At 35.2% G+C, this 23,038-nt stretch overlaps 1 protein-coding gene across 1 annotated transcript in view; it reads left to right on the top strand.

The window, feature by feature from the left end:
- Nucleotides 1-22,564, top strand: part of LOC131845366 (catenin alpha) — a 91,963-nt gene extending 69,399 nt beyond the window's left edge. Inside the window, exons 16-25 of the mRNA XM_059194421.1 lie at nt 4,875-5,026; nt 10,050-10,122; nt 10,738-10,805; nt 12,923-13,104; nt 14,453-14,558; nt 15,306-15,440; nt 16,490-16,606; nt 18,509-18,514; nt 21,562-21,727; nt 22,082-22,564. Coding sequence (XP_059050404.1) covers nt 4,875-5,026; nt 10,050-10,122; nt 10,738-10,805; nt 12,923-13,104; nt 14,453-14,558; nt 15,306-15,440; nt 16,490-16,606; nt 18,509-18,514; nt 21,562-21,726 — 1,004 coding nt within the window. The 3' untranslated portion in view covers nt 21,727; nt 22,082-22,564. The remainder of the gene's footprint in view (nt 1-4,874; nt 5,027-10,049; nt 10,123-10,737; nt 10,806-12,922; nt 13,105-14,452; nt 14,559-15,305; nt 15,441-16,489; nt 16,607-18,508; nt 18,515-21,561; nt 21,728-22,081) is intronic.
- The last annotated feature ends 474 nt before the right edge of the window (nt 22,565-23,038 follow it).

The raw sequence follows: 23,038 nt of genomic DNA, 5'->3' as shown, positions 1-23,038 counted from the left end.
AGTCGTACATATACAATTTTACTATATCATTTTGACTATATAAAGATATTATTGTAGTCTATATAATCAATTATATACTGTACTAGCTATACCTGCGACTTAGTCCGCGTGCAAATTAACTTCATTTTCTAAAATAAAAGTAGCCTAAGTTACTCCTTATTACATCAGCTACCTGCCAATAAAAATCGGTTCAGCTATAAAGATTAGCCAGCACAAACACAGACAGACAGACAAAAATTGTAAAAAATGTTATTTTGGTGTATGTACCGTATTTATATTCATATGCATGTAGTAAAAAAAGGTTATTTCAATATTACAAACAGACACTGCAATTTTAGTTATATGTATAGATGTATAGATAATACAAGTAATTAATTATATGGTTTGATTTGAAAACAATTAAACTATGAAGTTATTTTTTTTAATTAATTGCCAAATTGGTAACCAATTACATTGTAGTCTATACTGTATAATAATATTATAAAGCTGAAGAGTTTGTTTGTTTGAACGCGCTAATCTCAGGAACTGCTGAGCTGAATGGAAAAATAAATGTTTGGGGTGGAAATCCCTTATCACGTAGGGGTATGAAAAATAGATAGTAGCCGATTCTCAGACCTACTGAATATGCGTATCATTATATAGTATAAAACAAAGTCGCTGCCGCTGTCGATCCCTATATATGTTTAAATCTTTAAAACTACGCAACGAATTATATATTATTAATGTATTGAATAATAGGTAGAGTGATTCAAGAGGAAGGTTTATATATATAATAAATATAATACCCGTGCAAAGCCGGGCCGAGTAGCTAGTAAAATGTTATAAAAATCGTTCAATCCGTTTCGCATTAGTATGGTAACTAACATTATATATAAGACTAGCTTTTCCCGCGGCTTCGCTTGCGTTAATTTATCCCCTTATGGGTGGAATTTAGCAAAATCCTTAGGGGATGCCTACGTCATAATAGCTTTATGCACGCAAAGTCCCATCCCTATTGGTTGAAAATTGACAAAGTTTCATACAAACTTTCATCCCCTATTTTATCCCCTTGGGGGTAGAATTAATCAAAATCCTTTCTTAGCGGATGCCTACGGCATAATAGCTTTATGCATGCAAAGTCCCATCCCTATTGGTTGAAAATTGACAAAGTTTCATACAAACTTTCATCCCCTATTTTATCCCCTTGGGGGTAGAATTAATCAAAATCCTTTCTTAGCGGATGCCTACGGCATAATAGCTTTATGCATGCAAAGTCCCATTCCTATTGGTTGAAAATTGACAAAGTTTTATACAAAGTTTCATCCCCTATTTTATCCCCTTGGGGGTAGAATTAATCAAAATCCTTTCTTAGCGGAAGCCTACGTCATAACATCTACCTGCATGCCAAATTTCAGCCCGATCCGTCCAGTGGTCTGAGCTGTGCGTTGATAGATCACTATGTCAGTCACCTTTGAGTTATATATATTTAGATAAGATACATATAAAACATATTATTATTCTAGAGTTTCACTATTTACGATGTAGGAATGTTTTTCAAGTACTAGTAGTAAATAATGCTAATCGTTACCTTCCGGTTATAGTCGAATTACTTTCGTAACGGCTTCAAGGTTTTTTTTATAAATTAACTTAGATCTTAGATAGATTGTGTTGTGTGTACTAGACGACTGATGTGAATATAATAATAATAATCTCAGGACAATTCACACAGCGCCATCTAGACCCAAGATAAGCTAGCTAAAGCTTGTGTTATGGGTACTAGATAACTGATAATAATAATAATCTCAGGACAATTCACACCGCCATTGTGTACAGCTTGTGTTATGGGTACTAGATAACTGATAATAATAATAATCTCAGGACAATTCACACAGCGCCATCTAGTCCCAAGTTAAGCTAGCTAAAGCTTGTGTTATGGATACTAGATAACTGATAATAATAATAATCTCAGGACAATTCACACAGCGCCATCTAGACCCAAGTTAATCTATCTAAAGCTTGTGTTATGGGTACTAGATAACTGATAATAATAATAATCTCAGGACAATTCACACAGCGCCATCTAGACCCAAGTTAAGGTAGCTAAAGCTTGTGTTATGGGTACTAGACAACTGATACAAATAGTAATCTCAGGACAATTCAAATTATTATATATAAATATCCCTTCGTCTTGAATCACTCTATCTATTTAAAAAACCGCTTCAAAATTCGTTGCGTAGTTTTAAAGATTTAAGCATACATAGGGACAGACAGCGACAGTGACTTTATTTTATACTAGCTGTTCCCGTGACTTCGTCTGCTTGGAATTTTATTTTATTTTTCTAAATAAAAGGATTTTCCTAAAATAAAAGTAGCCTAAGTTATTCTCCATTACATCAGCTATCTGCCAGATATTTCAGAGATTAGCCGGAACAAACAGACAGAGACAAAAATTGTAAATAATGTTATTTTGGTGTATTGACCGCATTTATATTCATATGCATGTAGTAAAAGACGGTTATTTCAATTATTACAAACAGACACTCCAATTTTATTTATATGTATAGATGTATAGACTATGTAATCGTAATGAAGATACCAGTATAAGATAATGTTATGTGTATAGCCATGACAAGTGGTTCTAGTACATGTGTTGGTACCATGACCCTAGAGTACTGTGACACAGCGGCCGTGACACGAGGAGCTGTTGATTAGTGGTAGCATGTCCAACTATTGCGGAGTTTACAGCACATTTTTGCACACAACGTTAACCAAGTTAAGCCAGCTAAAGCTTGTGTTATGGGTACTAGATATCTGATACAAATACATAGATTTTTTTTCGTAAATACATACATATCATAATAATCTCAGGACGATTCACACAGCGCCATCTAGTCCCAAGTTAAGCTAGCTAAAGCTTGTGTTATGGGTACTAGATATCTGATACAAATACATAGATTTTTTTTCGTAAATACATACATATCATAATAATCTCAGGACAATTCACACAGCGCCATCTAGTCCCAAGTTATGCTAGCTAAAGCTTGTGTTATGGGTACTAGATATCTGATACAAATAGATAGATTTTTTTTCGTAAATACATACATATTATAATAATCTCAGGACGATTCACACAGCGCCATCTAGTCCCAAGTTAAGCTAGCTAAAGCTTGTATTATGGGATAACTGATACAAATACATATATATTTTTTGTACATACATACATATATCTAGAAAACACCCAGACTCATACAAAGAATCATACTCATGAATACAAATGTTTGTGCCGTGCGAGGAATCGAACCCGCTAGACTACCGTCTGTCAATATTCGTAATTCATTACCCACGTTCTCCACAATGCTACGACAACCACATGATAGACACTCCATCCACACGATGGTCTCGCACCCATACGATGAACCTCCCATCTACACTATGGACCTGGCAACCACACGAAGGACCCGGTGTCCACAGAATGAACACTTTACCCACACCATGGACCAATCACCCACACGATTGACCAGTCAGGGTGTACTCGGAACCCACACGATGGACACACCACCTACACGAGTTCCCCCACCCACACGTAGGATCCGCCACCCTCACGATGGACTCTCTACCCACACGATGGACCCTCCACCCTAACGATGGACCCTCCACCCTAACGATGGACCCTCTATCACACGATGGCATCTTCACCCACACGATGGACTCTCCTCCCACACTATGGACCATCCACCCTCCCAATTGATCATCTACCACACGATGGACGGTCTACCCACATGATGGACCCGCCACCCACACGATCTTTTCATTAATAGTGATCTGTCGTACAGTGAACATCCTTGAATCAGATTCTTCTTATAACTACGCACATTTGTGGACATTCCAATGTAATTATGAATTAGTAATGTTTATACTTAGACAGTTTTATTTCTGTTATAATTATACATATAGATGACTAATAAATATATTATTTTTTATTAATATTTATATTAAAAACTAACCTCGTAACATAATCGACGACCTCGGTGGTCTAGCGGTCTTGCACACCGCTTTACGACCGATGGTCGCGGGTTCGATTCCTCGCACGGCACAAACATTTGTATTCATGAGTATGATTGTTTGTATCGGTCTGGGTGTTTTCTATGTATAATAAGTATTTACAAAAAAAATTATCTATGTATATGTAGCAGTTATCTAGTACCCATAACACAAGCTTTAGATAGCTTAACTTGGGTCTAGATGGCGCTGTGTGAATTGTCCTAAGTTATTAATAACTAGCTGTGCCTGCGACTTCGTGTTTTATATATATAGTTTTGCCTTGACCAAATAAAGAAAAGGCAAAGAAAAAAGTCTCATCGTTCTAGCTTCAAAAATAACGAGTATCTCCCCTAACAACCTCTTTAGAACCCTTTTTTTCTTATTCAAAAGTAGCCTATATCCTTTCTCAGGGTTTAGACTGTGTTTCATTTAAATTGGTTCAGTACTTTTTTCGTAAAAGCGAGACAGACAGACAGATAGAGCTACTTTGGCATTTATAATATTAGTGTGTCTGTCCGTCCCTGTGTATGCTTAAATATTTAAAATTACGTAACGGATTTTGAAGCGCTTTCTTTAATACATAGAGTGTTTCAAGAGGAAGGTTTATATATGTGTACATGGGCGTACATGTATAATACATGTACACCCGGACGATGCCGGGGTGAGTAGCTAGTTAATCATAAAAGACACTAAAGTACGCACGATTGAAGGATCTTTGTCTACATTGACATGCACTTTTTTCCTGCTTGAAAGCCTATTTGCGCCTGAAAGTGTAATCTTCCTTTACACGGAGCTAATGGAAACTTTTTGAAGGGTGCAATAGTTTTTTATTGCTATTATTGCTATTGTTACAGTAATGTCAAAGTTTGCGGTACGCGTCGACGCGGCGGTCTCTGCTCTGGGAGGCGGCGCGGGCGCTGGTCTGGACGAGAACGACTTCATAGACGCGTCGCGACTTGTCTACGACGCAGTCAGGGAGATTAGGAGGGCCGTGCTGATGAACAGGGTGAGTTTGATGAGGGTGGTATGATGTACCTGCCTGCGGTAACGGTATACGCTGGCAGGGCACTAGTTGAGGGTGATAGGATGAGAATGAAATCTGATAGTATGGTGCAGTCGTTGTGCTAATGGAATCCGCTGGCGAGGCTCCAGTGGAGGGTGATATGAGAAAGAACTCTAGTGGTATGGTGCAATCGTCTGCGCTAACGGTATACGCTGACAAAGCACCAGTGGAGGATGATAAGATGAGTATGAACTTTGATGATATGGTGTATCTGTCTATGCTAACGGTATACGCTGGCGAGGCACCAGTGTAGGATGATAAGATGAGTATGAACTCTGATGACATGGTGTATCTGTCTATGCTAACGGTATACGCTGGCGAGGCACCAGTGGAGGATGATAAGATGAGTATGAAGTCAGTATTATTTTGTTTAATTCCACTACTATTAGCATGTGAGACTACAAATATTCAAAGGAGAAATAAGACCACTGCTCCTGGAAGCGTTACGATCTTTCCCACTAGTGGACACTCCGACTGTTATTCAGTCTAGACACATTTTGTGACACGTGTTTCGCCTCGGGCATATGTCCACCGCTAATGGAATCGTTACGACCATTATAATAGTGATCAAACTTCGACTCTAAGTCTAGAACCCCATATTGTGACACGTGTTTCGCCTCTAAACGAGGCATTATCAGCCATTGAATAGAGCTCGGGCATGTGTCCACCGCTACTGGAACCGTTACGACCATTACACTAGTGATCAAACTCCGACTCTTATTGAATAGAATAGAATAGAAAATCATTTATTCAAATAAACTTAATTTAAGCACTTTTGAATGGTCAACATTTTTTTTAAATCTACCGCTCATTCGGAAAGCTGTCTCATCACAAGAAGAATAAGCAAGAAACTTGTGTGTTGCTCTTTTAAACAATCCTTGTAAGTTCACATTTTACAAGTCGAAACGTGTGAGTACAAACTACCAACCAGCACTAATTTATTTAGACTCAAATATAAAAACACAATAAGATTAAATCAGTCGTAGTGATAAGAGTTGAGAAGAGAAGAGTTGAGTTGAATTGAGTCTAGGGACCCCATATTCCGACACGTGCTTCACCTCTAAAAGAGTTTCTCATCAGGCGTTGTTTGGATATAGTTTAGAAGCCTAGTTTTAACTGTTCGATGTCCAGACGCGGAATTAAACAAAATAATGCTAAACCATTAGCCACAGACTTCAGCAAAATAACACCCTAATTCGATAGACAATGAAGTCAGGTCAGTTAGCACGTGCTTTGGACAAGAATTTTGATGGATGTGAGACCTTCGTGGTCAATTCTTGACCTCAGTTCTACTACCACGAGATCAATCTGCAGATGAGACCTCGTGGAAGTAGATAAGGTCTGCGATGACGAGCAATGCGACCACCCCTTTATTGAGGGGGGAGGGGATTGTTAGTAATGTGGATTGATAACCCCATTGCTAGCAATGTACCTTGTCAGGTCGACCTCCACGCGGTTCCCCCTGGAAACCATCGTGTTAAATTCCTGGTGAATTTGCACTACGGGCTAACTGACCTGACCTCATGCTCATCGTATCATCCTCCACTGGTGCCCCGCCAGCGTAAACCGTTAGCGCAGGCGGGTGCACCATTCCATTATCAACCCTCAAAAAACCCCTTTATTGATAATTCCCTCTATGAAGAAAGAAAGAAAGAAACGTTTATTGACAACCATTATTGATATAAACATACATATAAACTATGCCACGTGTTTCAAGAGAACGGTAAAATATGGCAATAAAATTAAAGTATACCAATGCATCTTAGTACGCAAAAGTGATATGACGGGTGTCACATGATAACGTGATGTCCGTAGTGCTGTTCATGTATATAAACGACAGTTACCACTTACCATCAGGTGGACCGTCACTAATTTGTCATTATTCCTTTTGTTGTCATTTTGGTTTGGTGTAGTATATTATATTTCACTGGCCATATGGTTTGGCATAGTGCCTTTCTTCGGGCACTGGTGTATTTGTATAGATTATTGACGAAATCTTTTCCTACAGCAACCTCTGATAATTCTTATAATTAAATATAATATGACAATGCTGTTAGGATGAAGAAGAGCTAGACCCCGAGGATGTGGAACTAGATGAGCACTACACCCTGGAGACACGTAGTAAATGTGAGGGGGTCATTGAACTAAGTTTAGCTGGAATGTGTCGTGTTAACTATGTGTTAGTGGTGCTGTCTCTCTCGCTAGTAGGACGTGTGAAAGAGATAGGTTATAATAATTCGGTGGAGTAAGGGAGTGTTCGGTCTGATCTACAAAGTACCAATAGATTTTAGGTATACGTAAATATTATTTAAAATGGTATTGCAATTTATGAATCGACAAATTTCTATTAACACGTAAAATTATATTTATTTCTAAAAATAAATGTTTTTGTCACTCTATATATTAAAAAAACCGCTTCAAAATCCGTTGCGTAGTTTTAAAGATTTAAACACAAAGTCGCTGTCGCCGTTCCTTACATAGGAACGGACAGACGGCGACAGCGACTTTGTTTTATACTATGTAATGATATATAAAGTAAGAAGTCAGTAACTTAAATTGAGATTTTGATATTTATTCTTGTAAATTAATAAAGAATCTTGAAATAGATTAATTTAGAAAGAAAGTTCTGTTTAGTATGAAGTTATTTATTTCTAAAAAGAGGTTTATTGGTCCTACTGCTAGAAATATAAAATTTTATCCTCTCTGAAATATATTCACATCTCTTTCACACTCCTCTATATTAATATACGGCGTAAGAGAGACAGCTGTCTTGTGATTGTCTAAATAGCTTCATCTGCATTTTCATTCAATATTTATTTCAATACTTAGTGATTCAGTTGATTTCATTAGATGTAAGGGTAAAATTTTAGTATAGTTTTGTTGTAACTGTGCATGAAAACTGATTTCAAATAGAAAGAAAGAAAGAAAACTGTTTATTTGGTACGCTGAAAATAATTTTTAATATTAATTTACATTTTTAATTTTATATTAATAATTACAGTACCAAATAGGTCTCCGCTCAGCATATGTCATGACGGGGTGCCAAGACGCTGGTTTTCAGCGGATACCTTCATATATAATAAATATAATAATAATAATACACATACATACATAAATCTAGGCGGATAACACAATAAACATCTCTTACTAATAATATTAGTAAGAAAGAAACGCGGAAGTTTGTGGTTATAATTGAATAGTTCTTTGTTAATCTGAGGCTAAAACTTCTAAAAGACATAGATGGAATGTGTGAAAGAAGATATGGCTAGAAAGAAAGTGAATAACGAGAAGAATTTACAAAATCATTTATTCAAATAAATTTAACTTAAGCACTTTTGAATAGTCATAATTCTTTTTATCTACCGCTCATTCGGAGCTGTCTCATCACAAGAAGAACGAGCAAGAAACTTGTGTGTTGCTCTTTTAAATAATCCTTGTAAGTTTACATTTACAAGTCGAAACGTGTGAATACAAACTACCAACTAGCACTAATTTATTAATGTCAGATATAAATGCACTAAGATGACTGCGAACAGAGATGAATGGTAGAGAAAAACATATCACGACGACCACAAATAAATGAGATAAGGTAGAAGCATCTGTAATAGATGCACATGAATGTTTGACTTGATTTGATTTGATTTTATAAGGAAGCAGATGATGATGATGGTATTGATAGTGATGATGATAGTGATAGTGATGATGACGATATAGTACTCTACGTGTTAAACTCAAATATGAAATCGGTTTGCAATATTCTCACATAATTATGACTTGATGAGGTATGGAGTTAAGCAGATGATGATGATGGTGATAAAATACTCTACGTATTAAACTGAAATATGAAATCGGTTTGCAATGTTCTCATATAAGTATTATTATAGATTAGATGAGTAATGGGGTTATGCAGATGATTATGATGATGGTGATAGTGACGATGATGATGATATAGTACTCTACGTGTTAAACTCAAATATGAAATCAGTTTGCTATATTCTCACATAATTATGACTTGATGAGTTATGGAGTTAAGCAGATGATGATGATGATGGTGATAGTGATGATGATGATATAGTACTCTACTAAATCTGTTAAATTCAAATATGAAATCAGTTTTCAATGTTCTAATATCATTATGACATTATGCGTTATGGAGTTAATATAAAATAATGTGACATACGATCCTAAATACCCCATTGGTTGGTCACTAAATGTTGCATGCCCCCCTCCCCTAAATTCATTTTAAACCCCTTACTTGAAAATGGTGATTATTATGTACTAGCTACTCGCCCAGGATTCGCACGGGTGTACATGTATTGTATTGTATTATATATGTAAACCTTCCTCTTGAATCGCTCTATCTATTAAAAAAACCGCTCCAGAATCCGTTGCGTAGTTTTAAAGATTTAAGCATACATAGGGACAGACAGATAGCGACAGCGACTTCATTTTATACTATGTAATGATTCAGAAGGAGACTTGTAGATCGCGTTTGGTGACTCTGTTTCGAGTATAGTTGTTTTACAACAGGCAGGCCGTATGCTCGATTATGATTAATATAAAATTAGTTGCCAACTTTCAAGTAGAATGCTGATCTGTTTGCCTCTTAGCTGTTTTGTTTTGTGATTACCATCAGTCGGGCCGTATGCTCAACTATGGTTAATGTAAAATTTGATACCAATTTTTAAGTACATTAAGCAGCTGTCTTATGTTTTGTGATTATATTCGGCGAGCCGTATGCTCATTTATGAAAAAAAAATAATGCAAATTTTCAAATACTTGGTAGCGTTTTGTGATTACCATCAGGCGGGCCGTATGGTTAATTATGTTTATATAATGTAACGTCAAATTAATCACCATTTGCCGTAAGGGGTTTGTTCCATGTTGTGATAATGTGATAGTGCTATGTTATATGTTGCATGCTATATGTGTGTGTTTGCATGTGTCGTCGTATATCGAAAACTAGACGAGCGACGATCTAGACACGGATACAGAGTTCGAACCCGTCGAGGACATGACCATGGAGACCCGAAGCCGATGTGAGTATCTGGTCAACCGGGCGTCGCTCGTTTTTTTTTTTCTAATTTAAATTGCAAACTTCCAGACCTTATATGTGACGACCTCGGTGGTGTAGCGGTTTACTACGCCGCTTTACATCCGATGGTAGCGGGTTCGATTCCTCGCATGGTGCAAGTATTTGTATTCATGAGTATGATTATTTGTATCGGTCTGGGTGTTTTTTTTATATTATGTATGTATGTACAAAAAAATGTATTTATATCAGTTGTCTAGTACCTATAACACAAGCTCTGCTTAACTTGGGACTAGATGGCGCTGTGTGAATTGTCCTCAGATATTATTCGTATAATTATAAACTTATTTCACAATCCTAAATTCGCAGACAGTTAAGAATTTTCTACAATCCAGCCATTCCAGCCGTTTCAGAGATTAGCCAGAACAAACAGACCGACAGACAGACTGACAAAAATGATAAAAAATGCTATTTTAGTATATGTACCGTATATATATTCATATGCATGTAGTAAAAAACGGTTATTACAATATTACAAACAGACACTCCAATTTTATTTATATGTATAGATGTTTTAGGTGATGGAGGATGAGTTGTCTAAAATAATAATGTATTTTCACAGCGAGCGCTCACACTGGAGAGCACGGTGTCGACGAGTATCCGGACATTAGTGGTATTACCAACGCCAGGGTACGTACATGTCACAGTTTCTTGCACATAGTACACACGCGAGAAAATTGGAGTAAATATATATTTATTTTAATTATTTAACTTTAATGCACACAATACAATATATAGTTACAGTACATTTGGCGGACTTAACACTAATGCACACTATACATATTGTATTGTGTGCATTAAATTAAATAATTAAAATAGTTGCAGTACATTTGGCGGACCTAACACTAATGCACAGTATACATATTGTATTGTGTGCATTAAATTAAATAATTAAAATAGTACAGTACATTTGGCGGACTTAACACTAATGCACACTATACATATTGTATTGTGTGCATTAAATTAAATAATTAAAATAGTTGCAGTACATTTGGCGGACTTAACACTAATGCACACTATACATATTGTATTGTGTGCATTAAATTAAATAATTAAAATAGTTGCAGTACATTTGGCGGACCTAACACTAATGCACACTATACATATTGTATTGTGTGCATTAAATTAAATAATTAAAATAGTTGCAGTACATTTGGCGGACTTAACACTAATGCACACTATACATATTGTATTGTGTGCATTAAATTAAATAATTAAAATAGTACAGTACATTTGGCGGACCTAACACTAATGCACACTATACATATTGTATTGTGTGCATTAAATTAAATAATTAAAATAGTACAGTACATTTGGCGGACCTAACACTAATGCACACTATACATATTGTATTGTGTGCATTAAATTAAATAATTAAAATAGTTGCAGTACATTTGGCGGACCTAACACTAATGCACACTATACATATTGTATTGTGTGCATTAAATTAAATAATTAAAATAGTTGCAGTACATTTGGCGGACTTAACACTAATGCACACTATACATATTGTATTGTGTGCATTAAATTAAATAATTAAAATAGTACAGTACATTTGGCGGACCTAACACTAATGCACACTATACATATTGTATTGTGTGCATTAAATTAAATAATTAAAATAGTACAGTACATTTGGCGGACCTAACACTAATGCACACTATACATATTGTATTGTGTGCATTAAATTAAATAATTAAAATAGTTGCAGTACATTTGGCGGACCTAACACTAATGCACAGTATACATATTGTATTGTGTGCATTAAATTAAATAATTAAAATAGTACAGTACATTTGGCGGACCTAACACTAATGCACACTATACATATTGTATTGTGTACATTAAATTAAATAATTAAAATAGTACAGTACATTTGGCGGACTTAACACTAATGCACACTATACATATTGTATTGTGTGCATTAAATTAAATAATTAAAATAGTTGCAGTACATTTGGCGTACTTAACACTAATGCACACAATACATATTGTATTGTGTGCATTAAATTAAATAATTAAAATAGTTGCAGTACATTTGGCGGACCTAACACTAATGCACACTATACATATTGTATTGTGTGCATTAAATTAAATAATTAAAATAGTTGCAGTACATTTGGCGGAGTTAACACTAATGCACACTATACATATTGTATTGTGTGCATTAAATTAAATAATTAAAATAGTACAGTACATTTGGCGGACCTAACACTAATGCACACTATACATATTGTATTGTGTGCATTAAATTAAATAATTAAAATAGTTGCAGTACATTTGGCGGAGTTAACACTAATGCACACAATACATATTGTATTGTGTGCATTAAATTAAATAATTAAAATAGTTGCAGTACATTTGGCGGACCTAACACTAATGCACACTATACATATTGTATTGTGTACATTAAATTAAATAATTAAAATAGTCACAGTACATTTGGCGGACTTAACACTAATGCACACTATACATATTGTATTGTGTGCATTAAATTAAATAATTAAAATAGTACAGTACATTTGGCGGACCTAACACTAATGCACACTATACATATTGTATTGTGTCAGTTACCAGTCAACCAGACCCAAGTTAAGGTAGCTAAACCTTAACTTGGGTCTAGATGGCGCTGTGTGAATTGTCCTGAAATTATTATTATTATTATGTAACTATGACTATTTAAAAATACTTAAATTAAGTTTATTTTAAATAAATGATTTTCTATTCTATTCTATTCTTACGTATAGGAAGCCATGCGTAAAATGACAGAAGAGGACAAACGCAAGATCCTGCAGCAAGTGGAGCTGTTCAGACGCGAGAAGATGACCTTCGACAACGAGGTGGCCAAGTGGGACGACGCCGGGAACGACATCATCATGCTGGCCAAGCATATGTGCATGATCATGCTGGAGATGACAGACTTCACCAGGTCAGTACTGATTCAATTCAAAATATCTTTATTCATGTAGGTCTATTACAGACTTATGATATGTCAAATCTACCGTCAGTTCGGAATGATTTCGAGATGAGACGTCTCCACTAATATAGATTTAAGTTAAGTGTAAAATCAGTCTACGTCCCGACTCCTCGTCGACTGTACGCGTTATTAATAAGCCATGTAGCACACTACCTGTTACTGGAGCGGGAACACAACTATTTTAATAAAAACCAAATACTAGTAAAAATGTGTATTCTTCCCAAAAGGGCTCACAGCGAGAAGTAACAAAACAATATTAGTCAAAAGTGACATAAAAAATAGATATAAAAAATATAAAGTTTGTAAAAAAGAAAGCTCCACCGACAAGAGCTTAGATCTTAAATTATGAATGAATGAATGAATGAATAAAAAAGAATGGTAGACAAGCTGCCAGTAACACTACCAATAAACTTAATAATGTACAATAAATAGTGCAATCATTTTGCCTGTATACTCACTACCTACATACTACAATAAATAATATATTACGTAGCGACACATCATCACAACATATATAACGCTAGTGATGAATAACCTTCGCTATATCTGTATTCATATAGGTCTATTACAGACTCTTATGATATGTCAAATCTACAGTCAGTTCGGAATTATATCGAGATGAGAAGAACTGACAAGAAACTCAGATCGTATTCTTTTCAAATGAGCTTGTACATTACAAAAATATAGATTCATTTTTAATTTCACATTCAAATTTGGGAGAATAGGCATACCATATGGTAATGTGGTGGTGGTATATGCTATAAGAAAAGCAAATAGTCTAATCAGTGATTATATAATCAGCTCTTTTAAATAATTATAGTAACTTTACATTTACTGGATGAATGGCGGTCCTCCACAGTGCGGTTTTCTAGAAACTTTTTGCCTCGCACAACCACATTGTGGAATCACCTTCCAGCAATGGTATTTCCGAACCAATACGATATTGAAACCTTCAAGAAAAGAGCTTATTCCTTTTTAAAAGGCCGACAACGTACTTGCAATTCCCCTGGTGTTGCCGGTGCTCATGGGCGGCGGTAATCACTTACCATCAGGTGGAGCCGCATGCTCGTTTGTCCCCTGTATTAGAAAAAAAAAAATTAAGTTGAAATGTGTGAATACAAAATACCAACTAGCACAAATTTATTAGGCTCATAATATTAAATATACAATAAGATTAAATCTGTCAGTGATTAGAGCAGAGCAGTCCCTACAAGCAACACTCGTTCACGAGTATGACGGATGAGGTAGCCATCAGTGCGTGTCTCACCCCACCATTACTTGAGTGAAAATAATGTTTCAGGGGTCGTGGCCCTCTGAAGACCACGATGGACGTCATCAACGCAGCCAAGAAGATATCCGAAGCAGGCACCAAGCTGGATAAGCTCACCAGAGAGATTGCTGAACAGGTACAGAATTAATAAAATTACTAAATTTTTTATGGATATTAATGTAATGGTGCACCCGCCTGCGCTAACGGTATACGCTGGCAGCACCAGTGGAGGATGAGGTCAGGTCAGTTGGCACATCGTGATAAATTCACCAAGAATATATCAGGATGGTTTGCAAGGGGAACCGCGTGGAGGTCAACCTGATATGGTACATTGCTAGCTATAGGATTATCACACTCTTTACCCCTCAATTCAGGTTTTTTTTATGGATGACAATGGAATGGTGCACCCGCCTGCGCTAACGGTTTACGCTGGCGGGGCACCAGTAGATGATGATAAGATGAGCATGAGTTCAGTTAGCCCATCGTAAGAAATTCACCAAGAATTTATCACGATGGTTTCCAGGCGGAAGCGCGTGGAGATCAACCTGATATGGTACATTGCTAGCAATAAGATCATCAGTTCTCATTACTAACAAATCCCCTTTCCTCTCAAATTATGATATTTAATATTTATATATGCGACGAGTTCGGTGGGTTTTTTTTTATGGATGATAATGTAATGGTGCACCCGCCTGTGCTAAAGGTTTACGCTGGTGGGGCACCAGTGGAGGATGATAAGGTGAGCATGAGGTCAGGTCAGTTAGCCTATCGTGACAAATTTACTAGGAATTTCGCGTTGTGGGTTCGCGGGTTCGATACCTAAAGACTATGATGTGATACCTATTATAACTATACTATAACCTCGACCCTGGTTTGGTCACAGTGCCCGGAGTCGTCCACGAAGCAGGACCTGCTGGCGTACCTGCAGCGGATCGCGCTCTACTGCCATCAAATACAGATCACCAGCAAGGTGAAGGCGGACGTGCAGAACATCTCCGGGGAGCTGATCGTCAGCGGGGTGAGTCACCTTTCATGATGATGATGACGATGATTGATGATGATGATGGTGATGGTGATGATGATGATGGTGATGGTGATGATAGTTACTAAATTAATTTATATTTTGTTTAATTCCGCTACCGTTATCATGTGTGAGACCACAAATATTTAGCGCTGAGATCTGGAACCGCTACTGGAAGCGTTACGACCTTCTAATGGTGATTCATTCCCACACGCTGGAACCTAAGTGGTCTCGGACAGTGCGGTTTCAGAGGAGCTTCCTCCCGCGTAGACTTAGATTGTGGAATGAACTACCAGCCGAGGTTTTCTCACGAGACTACAGCATGGGGTTTTTCAAGAAGGGTATATTAAGGTTTCTTAAGGGTCGACAACGCGTGACACCCCTGGTGTTTCAGGCGTCCATAGGCTATGATAACCGTTTACCATTAGATGGGCCGTATGCTATCTACGTAGTATAAAAAAAATATTTATTTATGTAGGAACTTTTAGCCGCTCATGAACGTCGAATTTTTTACCTACCGGCCAGTTTATATATTTTTTTTTACCCTTGCCGTATTTTGTCGTCCAGTTCAGTATATTGATTCAATTGAGAAGAACTGGCAAGAAACTCTACTGAGTTTCTTTTTTTTAAAACCAAGTTTATTAACAATGTATATTTATATAGGTGTCTATGTCTAACATTAGTAATTCAATTGAGTTTCTTGCCAGTTCTTCTCAATTGGATCTATATACCGAACTGGACGGTAGGGAAAAAATATAATGTAAAAACTTGACATGTTCATAAGCGGCTAAAATGTCCTATATGAATAAATGATTTTTGAATTTGAATTAAATGATAATCCCGTGCATGAACAACTATTGCGATGCACGCTCGTCATTCAAGAGGCAGTATGTGGTTTTTCAAGGGTTCTTAAGTGACACTCGTGATACTTCTATTGTTTTAGGCGTCCATAGTCTACGGTAACCGTTTACCATCAGATAGGCCGTATGCGTATGCACTTTTGTAGTAAACATTTTTGAAGTTTGCTGAAAACTCTATGTTTGCAGTTGGACAGTGCCACGTCTCTCATCCAAGCGGCCAAGAATCTGATGAATGCTGTGGTTCTGACAGTCAAGGCTTCCTACGTAGCCTCCACAAAGTACACCAGGCAGGGCACCATCGCTGTAAGTATATCCTCGAAATTGATCGAGTCTCGCCCCTGACTTCCTGTCAAGAAGAAGAGACGCCACTACACATCCTATGTGGTTGTAGCCCACTTATGCATAAACGAAATATCTCCTTTGGAAAGTATACACTCTATCCTGAGGAGATAAAAACCTTAGATAAGAATATCCTTCAATTCTTGTCCCTGACGGGTCTAGGCAGCGAAATTTGAAAAAGGGCGAGCACAATAGATCTATGCAGGTCGCAGTGCTACAGGTCTACACCTGACAATAGCTTAAAACTCTCGATAAAAGAAAATAAAAAAAATGCTCGAAATGTATTTATTTACTAGCTATGCCCGCGAGTTTGTCCGCGTTTTAAAGTGACCTTGACCAAATAAAGTGGCATAAATACAGGCTATATGTTTCCTAAACAAAGATTTGTAGTATGCAATATGACCATAAAAAATTTCAATTACCTCCCAGACAATTATAGAAATTGGAACAATCATGATTATTTATGCACCGTGCGAGGAATCGAACCCGCGACGGAAGTAAAGCGACGTGCTTAACCGCTAGACCACCGAGGCTGTCAAATGTGCATGATGACTGAGCTTGCAATACAGCAACAGCTTGATTAACTGTAGTTATTATAAGAGTTAAAAATAACTGGGTACGGGTGAAGTCAGTAATATATGTTGATTTTTTTAAATTATAGTAATAAAGTCATTTACTCTGAAATTTTTAACTGTAATATACAAATTCTTTTTTTTTTTTAATTATATCTCTAATTTCAGTGTGCCTTTTGGCATAGGACTCCTCTAGCGACTTCCATTGACTCCTATCCTGTGCAATTCTTCTCCATTTTGTGTCCACAGTTGACTTCAACTCATCTTCCCATTTCATCATCTACCTTCCCCACTTTCGCTTTCCGCCTCTATTATTATATATTCATATAATATTAATATACTGTATACTGTATAATATACTGTATATGCATATAAAATTTCATAAAAATCGGTCAATCCGTTTCGGAGGAGTATGGTAACTAACATTGTGACACAAGAATCATTACATAGTATAAAACAAAGTCGCTGTCGCTGTCTGTCCCTATGTATGCCTAAATCTTTAAAACTACGCAACGGATTTTGAAGCGGTTTTTTAATACTTAGAGTGATTCAAGAGGAAGGTTTATATGTATAATACATGTACACCCGTGCGAAGCCGGGGGGGGGGGCAGATAGTAAACTATATTACATAAAATAATTTATATTCATTGTGACACGTGTAGTAAAATGAAGGAATCAACTGGGATAAGTTCACCATCAACTTCATACATTTCTGATAACAAAATACAAGAAACTTTTATAAAAACTCAACTAAATTAAGTTATTTTCTCTTTTATTATAATATACTTGTTGTTAGGGAATTTACTCTCTGCTACCAAAATGTTAGGGAAAGTACTATGTATATATATAGGGATAAATATGTGGAAGCATCTGTCACGTACCTGTATGGTTCTGCGGATTTCTTGGGCTTCAGGGTCTCGAAGATATCTTCGCTAGCTTTCCAGTTTCACAGTAGGTTTCACTCAGTTCTAATTTATTTTAATTCACAACAAATGCGCGCGCGTCATGGCCGCCGTACGGTCAGTTCAGTACTGGGTAAGGGAGGGGAAGTCAAAAGCGCGGGAACAGAAACTAACGGACTCTAATGTAATAATCTGTGCTGACAATGGTACAGGGTAGATTTGAACACTTGTAATAAACAAAAATGAACGATCAATTTCAATAATTTTCACATTACATTATCTTCTATATTTGTTTTATTTATAAATTAATTGCTGACTATACCCGTATATATAAATATCATATTTTAACGAAATTTATAATGCATTAATAATGTATTATGCTGGCTGGACAGAATTATGTAAGTATATATGTTATATGTCGCTGCTGTAATATATATATATACTAGCTTTTGCCCGCGGCTTCGCTCGCATTAATTTATCCCCTTAGGGGTGGCATTTATCAAAATCCTTTCTTAGGGGATGCCTACGTCATAGTAGCTTTATGCATGCAAAGTCTCAGCCCGATCGGTTTGAAATTGACAAAGTTTCATACAAAATTTCATCCCCAATAGGGGATGAAATTTAAAATATTATCCCCTTGGGGGTAGAATTAATCAAAATCCTTTCTTAGCGGATGCCTACGTCATAACATCTACCTGCATGCCAAATTTCAGACCGATCCGTCCAGTGGTTTGGGCTGTGCGTTGATAGATCACTATATCAGTCACCTTTGAGTTATATATGTTTAGATATATATATATATATATATATATATATATATAGTCGGTTAAATAGAATGGCAGTATACAAAAAGTACATTTTTGTTTTATCTTGTAGATAACCATTCAAAGTTTTAAAATTTATATAAAAGGAGGCAATTCTAGCTTCTGATTTTGAAAATTGATTCATTTTTCTATTTAATCTACGTTTCATATACGCTTCTGCATAATATTATTATTTCAAAACAATTCACACAGCGCCATCTAGTCCCAAATTTAGCTAAAGCTTGTGTTATGGGTACTAGATAACTGATATAAATACATAGATTTTTTCGTAAATACATACATAATATACATATAAAACACCCAGACCGATACAAACAATCATACTCGTGAATACAAATGTTTGTAATGTGCGAGGAATCGAACCTGCGACCATCGTAAAGCGGTGTGCTAGACCACTAGACCGCCGAGGTTGTCAGGCTTATATATATAATACATGTACTTCTTGGACACCTGAGCGAAGCCGGGGCGAGTAGGTAGTTAAATATAAAAGCTTACATTACATAAATTTATTTTATTACTAATTTTGTTTATTATTATAACATTTTATTGCACCAACTTATAAAGGACATGAACAAAATTAAAAACAAAAAAAATATGTATTTATGTAATTATTTGTATTTTAACATAAATATTGCACTTTATAAAGCTTTTATTTGTTGATTGTAGTTAGAAGTTAATTTTATTAATGATTTCAAAGGACTCCGATTAAAAATAAAGAATTTTTAATTCAATTGCTTAAAAATTAAATTGCAAGTTGTAAAAATTAATCTGGATTTTCGTAGTCATGTGAGAGCAAGCACATTTGAAAATAATATGAGCAGAGTCTCTCATTTGAAAATAATACGAGCTCGGATTTCATTGAAATATAACATTGTTAAGTTACATTTTTATATAGTAACTGCTCCCGCGACTTCGCGTGGAATTTAACTTTATTTTTCTAAAATAAAAGTAACCTAAGTTACTACTTATTAAATCAGCTACCTGCCAAAGTCCCGTCATAATCGGTCCAGCCATTTCAGAGATTAGCCGGAACAAACAGACAGACACAAATTGTAATATGTGTAATTTTTTTCGTGTATGTACCGTATTTATATTCATATGTATGTAGTAAAAAACGGTTATTTCAATATTACAAACAGACACTCTAATTTTATATTTATATATGTGTGTATAAATAAAATGAAGTCGCAGTTTCACTGTCTGTTCGCTTATATCTTTTAAACTACGCAACGGATTTTGATGCAGTTGTTAGCAGTAAATAGAGTGATTCAAGAGGAAGGTTTATATCTGCCTCCTTAAATTATGTACATGTGTAGATTTTTATGTAAATTAATTAAACTATAACAAAATTGTTATTATTTAATTATTTTGTACTGTATTAATGTATTTGTAAGATTTATTAAGTGGGTAATTTTTTTTATAGTATTTTTAATAAATATTCTTTATTTCACTTAAATACATTTGTAAGTATATTAATTACAACTAATGTTAACAAAGGAGGACTTATCACTAAAAGAGATCTCTTCCAGTCAACCCAATAGATTGTGGCATAGGAAGTGGTGAGTGGGTCAAAATGTGAAAATAATAATTAAATAAAAATATCATAAATAATTAAAACTAAACATAAAAATATAATGTCCAAAATACAGATACTAATACAATATACATAAAGATAATAAAAAATATATATTAATATATATATATGTACTTGAATACCTAAACAAAAAATTACATTTATAATAAATATATGATAAACATAAATATATTTAATGCCACATAAAAAAAACATTTTGAGGGTGTGCTTTATCACTTTGGGGTATAAAAAATAGATAATAACCCATCCTCAGACCTACTAAATATGCATATATTCATCAAAACCGATCAAACGAGTATCAGAGAATATATATTTATATGTAAACTCCATTTAACAGTTTTTTTTAAAGGACCTGAAACTCGACTTGCACTCAAATGAAATAATAAAATCATTTATTCAAGTAGGACATTCCAGCCGATTATATTTGCATTCCAATGAAATGAAAAAAATTAATGAAAACCGAAAATTAAAGAAAAATCATGAAAAAAATGATGAACTATGTTTGATATATGATGATATGTCAAGTTTTTTGTATTAATATTTTTCTCTACCGTCCAGTTCAGTATACAGATTCAATTGAGAAGAACTGGCAAGAAGCTTAACTGAATATAGTTTTTTAAAGCCAGTTTATTTACAATGTATATTTATATAGGTGTCTATGTCTAACATTAAATAATAAATACATACATATTATAGGCCGCCCATTGTTGCCTCTTTCCTTTCTCAATGTTATATGTTTATACATATAAATATATATATATATATACTAGCTGTCCCGGCAAACGTTGTTTTGCCTTAAAATAAAAATAAAAAATTTGGGGTGGACTAACATTTAGGGGGATGAAAAATAGATGTTGGCCGATTCTCAGACATACTCAATACGCTCACAAAATTTCATGACAATAGGTCAAGCCGTTTCGGAGGAGTATGGGAACGAAAACTGTGACACGAGAATTTTATATATAAGAAAAAATATATATACAAATGTTTGTTTTGTATTTTCATTTTTTTTTTATTAAATCACCAGTCGCCGATCGTGGTGTGGCGCATGAAAGCGCCGGAGAAGAAACCCCTCATCCGGCCTGAGAAGCCCGAGGAAGTTCGCGCTAAAGTCCGTCGTGGCAGTCAGAAGAAGCAGCCCAGTCCTGTACACGCGCTCGCAGAGTTCCAGAGCCCCGCTGAGAGTGTTTAAGGTATGTAGGGATTGTAGTGTGTGGGAAAGAGAGGTAAGTATGTTGTCTCTATTGCACACTGCTGGCGTCATGCAGCATTAAGCTGTGAACGGCAAGTCAGATGAAACCATCACAGTGGTTTCATTATTTGTTTTTTTTTTTCAATAAACAGTACAGGGAAGAAAGTTAAAGATACAGACAGATAAAATTACATAAAAATCGGTCAATCCGTTTCGGAGGAGTATGGTAACTAAAATTGTGACACGAGAGTTTTATATATAAGATTACTTATTCATACTTAATAAAGTATTTCGTTCTTCATCTGAGATAGTATTTCATTGTAGTAAATTTATTTTCTTTTTTCTTTCATTTCAGGCAATAAGGCGAGATGTAGTAATCGTCGAAATTATTTATATCCATAGGAATATTAGCTCACAACAATATTATTTTGTGATTATAATTATGTAGTTAAAACTCGTGTATTATTAATAATTCAATATTAAGGCCTGTTTCATATTGCACGGAGCGTGGCATTGAACTATATCTACTGGAGTAATAGAATGAAAACAAATTTATCAGCGATCAACATAGAAAGAATCTATATTCAAATAATCTTAATTTAAGCACTTTTGAATAGTCACAGTTAACCGTGTTTTAATCTACCGCTCGTTCGATAAGCTGTCTCGTCACAAGAAGAACGAGCGAGAAACTTGCGTGTTGCAATTTTAAATTGAAGATTATTTCTATTGCTGTAAATAAAAAACAAAACATATCTTTGTAATATTTCTTTACATGGATGTTCTTGTTTAATTTATATTATTATAAACGAGTTTCTCATTGTTTTACACATGTCTCGAGCGCTATGTAACAATAAAAAGTGGATAAAAACAATAGATCACGCGAGAACGACACGTTCAACCTGCTACGTACATTTGTCTATTGTATTGTACTGTCCTATATATATATATATATATATGATAAATGTGTGATGTAAACATGTAAAATGTACGCAATAATAAGTCACTCCAGTCTCTACAATACAGGCCTGCGAGCCTAGTGTAGAACTACAGTAAATTAAAATGTAAATGTGTATCATGAATAAATATTATTATTATTATTAAATATATATATATATATATATTTTAAAACCAAGTAAAGCATATACAATATATATATTACTTGGTTTTAAAATTAAACACTTAATGAGACTAGTACGGAATAAAATCGTATCGATGCTCGTTGTGTTTAATATGAAACAGTCCTAATCGGCAAAAATTGTATTATTTTGCCGGCATTTTTTATACTGTTACAATAATTATTGTAAAATTACAA

The sequence above is a fragment of the Achroia grisella genome, unplaced genomic scaffold, assembly GCF_030625045.1.
Source record: "Achroia grisella isolate CSIRO2021 unplaced genomic scaffold, CSIRO_AGI_Agris_v1 utg461, whole genome shotgun sequence".
In the NCBI taxonomy this organism is placed as follows: Eukaryota; Metazoa; Arthropoda; class Insecta; order Lepidoptera; family Pyralidae; genus Achroia; species Achroia grisella.
This window is presented reverse-complemented; position numbering and strand designations above follow the sequence as displayed.